The 8,098-nt window shown below is 57.5% G+C and overlaps 1 protein-coding gene across 1 annotated transcript in view; it reads left to right on the top strand.

The window, feature by feature from the left end:
* Positions 1-8,088, top strand: part of ZC3HC1 (zinc finger C3HC-type containing 1) — a 24,515-nt gene extending 16,427 nt beyond the window's left edge. The window contains exons 4-10 of the mRNA XM_031061894.1: positions 264-347; positions 1,367-1,494; positions 2,739-2,899; positions 4,482-4,701; positions 5,740-5,949; positions 6,094-6,303; positions 7,778-8,088. Coding sequence (XP_030917754.1) covers positions 264-347; positions 1,367-1,494; positions 2,739-2,899; positions 4,482-4,701; positions 5,740-5,949; positions 6,094-6,303; positions 7,778-7,849 — 1,085 coding nt within the window. The 3' untranslated portion in view covers positions 7,850-8,088. The remainder of the gene's footprint in view (positions 1-263; positions 348-1,366; positions 1,495-2,738; positions 2,900-4,481; positions 4,702-5,739; positions 5,950-6,093; positions 6,304-7,777) is intronic.
* Positions 8,089-8,098: the final 10 nt, after the last annotated feature.

The following is an 8,098-nucleotide window of genomic DNA, read 5'->3' as shown; positions in this document are numbered from 1 at the left end:
TATAATAATATTAAAATAGAATATAATTTAATATAATGATATTAAAAATATATATAATATATTTTGGGGAAAATATAATTTTATAATTATTATTACAATTCTATATGAACAGTCTGAGGTGAAGCTTCAGGCTGTGCAGCCTCCGTGCTGGGAAATGCTGGGAAAGCATCCCAGGGAGCTCTGCCACCACCTGGCTGGGTTTTCCTGGCCCTTCCCTGAGCAGGGGGCTGTGCAGAGGAATATCCCAGAGTGTTTCCCTGCAGACAAGGAGCGCTGTGAGGAGCTCAGGAAGGCCCTGAGCACTGCCCACGAGAAGTTCTGCTTCTGGCCAGACAGCCCCTGCCCAGGTGGGTGCCTCAGATTCCTGCATTATTCCCATTTTTTTTTTCTTCCCCTTTCCGTTGTTGTTCCTGCCATCACAGTCTCCTTTTCCCTGTGGGAATGATGGAATGGAACAGGAAAGCAGCATCCCCGAGCAGCCTCAGGAAATGGAAGCCCTGGGGCTGTATCCAGCTTTTCCTGAGCTCGGGGTGCCTCTGGAGCAGTTAAATTGTTTATGGGTTGTACCTGGGAGGGGACAGGGGAGGTTGGGTGTCATGGAGTGCTCAGAGAGGGATGGATCCTGTCTTGGGAGCTCTGCTGCTTGGGAATGCAAAAAGCCAGGAAAATAATCTTGGAGTTGTTGGGGTTGGAAAGGGCATTAAACCCCTTCCAGTGCCACTCCAGGGACACCTCCCAGTGTCCCAGGTTGTTCCAAACCCCATCCAGCCTGGCCTTGGACATTGCAGGGATCAGGGGCAGCCCCAGCTGCTCTGGGAATCCCAAAATCCCACCCCAGTCTCCCTCTCCCAGGGAATTCCCTCCATTCCCAGCTCTCCCACCTGGGATTGGATCCATCCCCACCCCGACTCCTCTCTAGGAAGGGATTTTGGGATCCGGGGGCTTCACTGGGAATCTCAGGGCTCCAGGAAGGGTCTCCCTTCCCTTTTCCATCCCCAACTTCCATAAAAATCCCTCGGGATGGATTCTGAGTGTCCCAAATCCCAGAATGGTTTGGGTGGGAAGGGCCCTTCAACCCCATCCCATTCCAGTCCCACCATCCCAGGCTGCTCCAGCCCCAGTGTCCAGCCTGGCCTTGGGCACTGCCAGGGATGCAGGGGCAGCCCCAGCTGCTCTGGCAATCCCAGCCCAGCCAGGAATTCCTCATTGCCAAGATCCCACCTAAACTTTTCCTCCTTCAGCCCTAAGGTCACTCCCTCTTATCCCATCACTGCATTTAGCTGGAGAGCCTGGCTGGGCTGTGCCCTCCCTCTCCCTGTGGGATGAGGAGGGCTGGGAATGCTGAGCACAGCTTTGCCCTCCCCAGATCGCTTTGCCAGGCTCCTGGTGGATGAGCCCAGAGTTCTTCTCCAGGATTTCCTGGATCGCTTCCAGAGCCTGTGTCAGCTGGAGCTGCAGCTGCCCTCCCTCAAACCAGAAGACCTGAAGAACATGGTGAGTTCCCTCCTGCTCCCAAGACCTGAAAAACATGGGGAGTTCCCTCCTGCTCCCAAAATCTGCAGCATTCCAGGCTCCAGGGACGAGCCTGGGCCCCCCCAAAATCAGGGATTCCAGCCTCTGTGTGTGTGTGTGTGTGTGTGTGTGTGTGTGTGAGGGATCTGCTCCCACCTGGTTTTCCCCCTTGGACATTCCCCGTGTGGTGGTTCCACCATGGAAACGTGTAAAGAGGAGTTTGGAATGGCTCATCAGCTGGGAAGTGTGTCTGGTTTGCAGTCTGCACCTTTCCCAGTGTCCAGGCTGCTCTGTGGTGCCTGGCAGAGGGGATTTGGGATCCCACACACTCCTTTGGGAGCTCCAGCACTCCCTGAGAAGGGGCAGCCCATGGATCACTCCTTTAGCTGGGATGTCTGGGGACAGGAATTTGGGATGCCAGGGGCTGCCACCCTGAGCCTGAGGTGTGGGCAGAGAGCTGGGAAGGTGAAGGAGCCCGAGGAGGGAAAAGCAGGAAAAGCCAGGAACAAGTGTGGAACTGTCACCTTGCAAGGACCTGTCGTGGCCCTGCTCTGCTGCAGCCAAGTCTGGCTGCTTGGACACTCCTTTGCCAGGGAACAGATGGCTCTGGGCAGCCAGGAGCTGTGTGGGATCCAGGGAATCTTCATCCATTCAGCACAGCCCAGGGGTGCTTTGGGGCTGGCTGAGCTCAGAAAGGCCCAGCAGGAGTGGGACCTGGGGCCTGGGCACGCTGCATGGAATGGGAACCAGAGGCAGGGAGGGTTGCTCTGAGTTCCTTAATTAATGAGTTCATTATCCCACAAGGCAGTGCCACCCCCACTTCCCAATTTTCCTGGCTGCAATTGCCCTGGAAGTGAACAGGGGGCACATTGCTGCTGCCTGTGGGAATACTGAGCCTTTCCTTTTGGGTCACTCAGGACCAACATTCCACAAGGATCCCACAAGGACCCCATGAGGATCCCATGAGGATTCCACAACCCAGGGGTGGTTTGGGGCTGGCTGAGCTCAGAAAGCACCAGGGATTCTCAAGGCATGGCAGGAGTGGGACCTGCTCCTCCCCAGGGAGCAGCTGGGGCCTGGGCACGCTGCATGGAATGGGAACCAGAGGCAGGGAGGGTTGCTCTGAGTGCCTTTTCCCTGTTCCCCAGAGCTGGGGGTGCAAAAGGGATCATTCTCCACGTGGGATGGGATTTTGGGGGTCAAACCAGTGCCTTTTCTCCCTGCAGTCCCTGACAGAGGAAAGGATCACTCGGCTCCTCCAGCTCATCGGGGAGGAGCTGGAGCACAAGGGGACAGAGGGAGAGAAGCCTCCCGGGAAGTTTTCCACGGAAATCCTGCAGGTGCACGTTCCTGCCTGTATCCTGGCGCTGTGCGGCTGGACCTGCAGGTGGGCAGGGCTGCAGGGCTGGGCCTCAGTGTCCCTCACGCTCTGGGCTGGCCATGAAAGCTCTTGGGGGCTGCAGGGATGTGGGATGTTCCTCCTGTGGAATGCTCAGTACCCCTTTTTTCACTGTTTTCCCTCTTTTTCACCATGCTTCTGCCTACCTGATTTTATTTTCCCATTTTTCCTGGTTTTCGCTACTCCCCTTCTTCCTTTGTGTCACTATTTTTCCAATTTTCCCTCTTTGCACTATTCTCCTGCTTTCTTTGTGTCACTGTTTTCCTTATTTTCCCTCTTTTTTCACTAGGATCCTGCTTCCCTTATTTAACCATTTCCCCACTTTTCCACTACATTCCCACTTCCCTTATTTTACCACTTTTTCCCTCTTTTCCCCCTCTGTTCTTGCTTCCTGGCAAGGCAAAACACAACTGGGCCCGTTTAAATCAACACCATAAATGGGATTTAATGGACTTACTTCCCTGACTGTTCCAAGCCCAGGCTTATCTCCTGACTTTCCCCATCCCTGGCAGTGTCCAAGGCTGGGTTGGACGGGGCTTGGAGCAACCTGGGATAGTGGGAGGTGTCCCTGCCCATGAGGGGTGGGAATGAGATGAGCGTTAAGATCCCTTTCAACCCATCCTGTGATCCCACGAGGATCCCATGAGGATTCCCATGAGGATCCCATGAGGATCCCATGAGGATCCTGTGAGGATCCCATGAGGATCCCACAAGGATCCCACGAGGATTCCCATGAGGATCCCACGAGGATCCCATGAGGACCCTATGAGAATTCCATGAGGATCTCATGAGGATCCCACGAGGATCCCATGAGGTTCCTATGGGGATCCCATGAGGATCTCATGAGGGTCCCATGAGGATCCCATGAGGTTCCTATGGGGATCCCATGAGGATCTCATGAGGATCTGTGAGGATCCCATGAGGGTTCCATGAGGATCCCATGAGAATCCCCTGAGGTTCCCATGAGGATCTCACGAGAATCCCACAAGGATCCCATGAGGGTTCCATGAGGATTCCATGAGGATCCCATGAGAATCCCATGAGCATCCCACGAGGATCCCATGAGGTTCCTATGGGGATCCCATGAGGATCCCATGAGGATCTCACGAGGATCCCACGAGGATCCCATGAGGTTCCCATGAGGTTCCTATGGGGATCCCATGAGGATCTCATGAGGACCCCACGAGGATCTCATGAGGATCCCATGAGGATCTCATGAGGGTTCCATGAGGATCCCATGAGAATCCCATGAGGGTTCCATGAGGATCCCATGAGAATCCCATGAGGGTTCCATGAGGATCCCATGAGAATCCCATGAGGGTTCCATGAGGATCCCATGAGAATCCCATGAGGGTTCCATGAGGATCCCATGAGAATCCCACGAAGACCCCATGAGGATTCCCATGAGGATCCTGTGAGGATCCCATAAGGATCCTGTGAGGATGCCATGAGGACTCTGTGAGGATCCCATGAGGGTTCCATGAGGATCCCATGAGGATTCCATGAGGACCCTATGAGGATCTCCACAAGGGTCCTACGAGGATCCCACGCCTTGGCTCTGTCCCTGCAGCGCTGCCTCGGGCTCCATGAACCTCTCGGTGATCACCTGCTCCCGCTGCATGAGGAAGGTGGGGCTGTGGGGCTTCCACCAGCTGGAATCCTCTGCAGCTCCAGAGCTGGATTCCTGTGGCTCCAGCAGCGCCACCCCGGCTGCTCCCGAGCGCTTCCCGCCCGTGCCCACCTCCCCTCGCAGGATGCTGACACGGAGCCAGGACCCGGCATCCGAGCAGGTACACCCTGGGGCTCTGGGCAGGCCAGGGACACCTGGCCAGCTCCAGGAGCTCCAGATCCCTCACCCACATCCAATGGACATCCCTGTCTGGGCAGGGCAGGGACACCTGGCCAGCTCCAGGAGCTCCAGATCCCTCACCCACATCCAATGGACATCCCTGTCTGGGCAGGGCAGGGACACCTGGCCAGCTCCAGGAGCTCCAGATCCCTCACCCACATCCAATGGACATCCCTGTCTGGGCAGGGCAGGGACACATGGACAGCTCCAGATGCTCAAGCTCCCAGATCCCTCACCCACATCCAACGGCCGCCCCCGTCTGGGCAGGGACACCTGGCCAGCTCCAGGAGCTCCAGATCCCTCACCCACATGTGTCCTATGGACATCCCTCATCCCCCTCTGGGCAGGGACACCTGGCCAGCTCCAGGAGCTCCAGATCCCTTCACCCGCATCCAATGGACATCCCTCTCTGGGCAGGGCAGGGACACTTGGCCATCTCCAGATCCCTCATCCACATCCAAGGGACATCCCTCATCCCTCTCTGGGTAGGGCAGGGACACCTGGCCATCTCCAGGAGCTCCAGATCCCTCACCCACATGTGTCCAAGGGACGTCCCTCATCCCTCTCTGGGCAGGGACACCCGACCAGCTCCAGGAGCTCCAGATCCCTCACCCACATCCAGTGGACATCCCTGTCTGGGCAGGGACACTTGGCCATCTCCAGGTGCTCCAGATCCCTCACCCCATCCAGTGGACACATCCACGTGGTGGGAAGGGCCCCTGTGGGGTGCCTGAGGAGGACTGGAGCTGGACAAGGCCTCTTGGTGAGCAGAGGTGCTCCAGATCCCTCATCCATGTCCTATGGACGTCCCTCATCCCCCTCTGGGCAGGGACACCTGACCAGCTCCAGGTGCTCCAGATCCCTCACCCCATCCAGTGGACACCTCCATGTGGTGGGAAGGGCTCCTGTGGGGTGCCTGAGGAGGACTGGAGGTGGACAAGGTGAGCAGAGGAGCTCCATGGTGCCGTTTTTGCCCCAGCAGCACGAGAAGAGCCCGTCCCCAGCCGTGGCCCGGCCTCGGGGCTGGGACTCCCCCAGCTCCATGGACAGGGGCGAGCTGGATGTGAGCAGCCCTGCCCTGAGGAGCCGCCCCGTGACCCGCAGCATGGGCCAGGGGGACACCATGGAGGTGCCATCCAGCCCCGCGCGCAGGGCCAAGCGCGCGCGGCTCTGCTCCTCCAGCAGGTGGGTGAGTGACCCTGGCAGGGAGCTCCTGCCCCGCGCGTTGGTGTTGGCAGCCCCTGCTCAGGGCTTTGGGCACCAAGAGGGGTTTTTGGTGTCTCTAAAGCGTGCCACTGTTGTGTCCCTTCTCTGTCACCGCCTCGCTTCCCAGGACACTTCCTTGAGGAGCTTCTTCCACCCCAGCTCTCAGCACCGGGACTGGTGTCCCTGGGTCAGCACTGGGGAGGGACAGGAACCCCTGGAGGACGCTGCGTCCCACACAGACAAGGAGCCTGGCAAGGCCGAGCCAGGCTGGGAGGTGGTGCTCAAGAGGCTCCTTGGCATCCAGAAATGCGACACGGTGCCCGAAACGGAGCCAGTGGTGAGCCTGAGGCATCCCAACTTGTCCGGGCAGCAAAACTTTGGGATGGGTGGGCTTTGTGTGGGATCAGTCCCAGCCAGGTGACAAGGACCAAGCTGCAGAGCGCGAGCCCTGGCATTCCCACCGGCAGGCTCCATCCAAGGCTGGGCTGTGCTGGAGCTGCTCCAGGGCTGCTATAAATACCAGTGCTGCCCGAGCTCTGGTTTCATTGCCCAGAGTGTCCCCAGAGCTCCTCTCTGCAGCCATCCCCATGCCTGGCTCCAGGCTCTTGGGGTGCCAGCTGTGCTGAGGCCACAACTCCCCCCCCATGTGGCTGTGGAGCAGCTGCTGCCTCCCTGGCTCTCATTACCCACTTGGATTCCTCCTGCCAGCTCCTTCCTGCTTCACCTGGAGCTCAGGGGAGCGGTGGGGCATTCCCCCTTCAGCATTTGTGTGGCATTTGTGTCCCCAGCAGGTCCCTTCTAGGGGTGGCCCTGCCCGCAGCAGGGCGTTGGGACTGGGTGAGCTTTAAGGTCCCTCCATCCCAAACCATTCCATGGTTCTGTGATTCTGCCATGAGCCAGCAAAGCTCCAGATGGTCCAGCAGCACCAGTCACAAGTCACAGGCACCAGACCCAGCTGGAGCAGGGGATGGTTGGGGTCCCTTCCTGCTTTTTGGGATCCTTTTCTGCCTTTTGGGATCCTTTGCTGCTTTTTGGATTCCCTTCCTGCTTTTTGGATTCCCTTCCTGCTTTTTGGATTCTCTTCCTGCTTTGTGGGGTCCCTTCCTGCTTTTTGGAGTCTTTTCCTGCTTTGTGGGGTCCTTTCCTACTTTATGGAGCCCCTTCCTGCTTTTTTGGAGCCCCTTCCTGCTTTTTGGGGTCCCTCCCTGCTTTTTGGAGTCCTTTCCTGCTTTTTGGGTTCCCTTTCTGCTTTTTTGGAGCCCCTTTCTGCTTTTTTGGGGTCCCTTTTTGCTGTTTGGGGTCCCTTTCCTGCTTTTTGGATTCTCTTCCTGCTTTGTGGGGTCCTTTCCTACTTTATGGAGCCCCTTCCTGCTTTTTTGGGGTCCCTCCCTGCTTTTTGGAGTCCTTTCCTGCTTTTTGGGTTCCCTTTATGCTTTTTTGGAGCCCCTTCCGGCTTTTTGGGGTCCTTTGCTGCTTTTTGGGGTCCTTTCCTGCTTTGTGGATTCCCTTCCTGCTTTTTGGGGTCCCTTCCTGCTTTTTGGGTTCAGTTCCTGCTTTTTGGAGTCCTTTCCTGCTTTTTGGGTTCTCTTTCTGCTTTTTGGGCTCCTCTCCTGCTTCTTGCTCCTATCCCCTTGTTCTCCCCTCCACTGGAAATGGGGATGATGAAGATAAGGAGCCAAGTGCTGTCCTGGCAGCCAGCTGGGATGTTCTGGATGGTTTTTTGCTGCAGTTTCCCCTCGTGCCCTTTGCCAGGGGCAGCTCCTGCTCCAGTGCCCTGACCCGTGGCTGTTCCCTGTTCCCATCTTTTCCAGAGCCTCTCGGAGAAATCCTGCAAGGTGTTCCGCATTTTCCGCCAGTGGGAGAGCATGAATTCCTCCTCCTGAGCCCTGGGAGCCAGCCCGGGCGGGGGACACGCCCGTGGGGACACGCCCATGGGGACACGCCCACCGGGACACACCCACCAGGGATATGCCACCAGACACACCCACACCGGGACACGCCCATGGGGACACGCCCATGGGGACACACCCATGGGGACACACCCACCGGGACACACCCACCGGGACACACCCACCAGGGATACGCCACCAGGGACACACCCACCGGGACACGGCCATGGGGACACCCCCACG

Source organism: Geospiza fortis, unplaced genomic scaffold (assembly GCF_000277835.1).
Source record: "Geospiza fortis unplaced genomic scaffold, GeoFor_1.0 scaffold61, whole genome shotgun sequence".
NCBI classification, from domain to species: domain Eukaryota; kingdom Metazoa; phylum Chordata; class Aves; order Passeriformes; family Thraupidae; genus Geospiza; species Geospiza fortis.
This window is presented reverse-complemented; position numbering and strand designations above follow the sequence as displayed.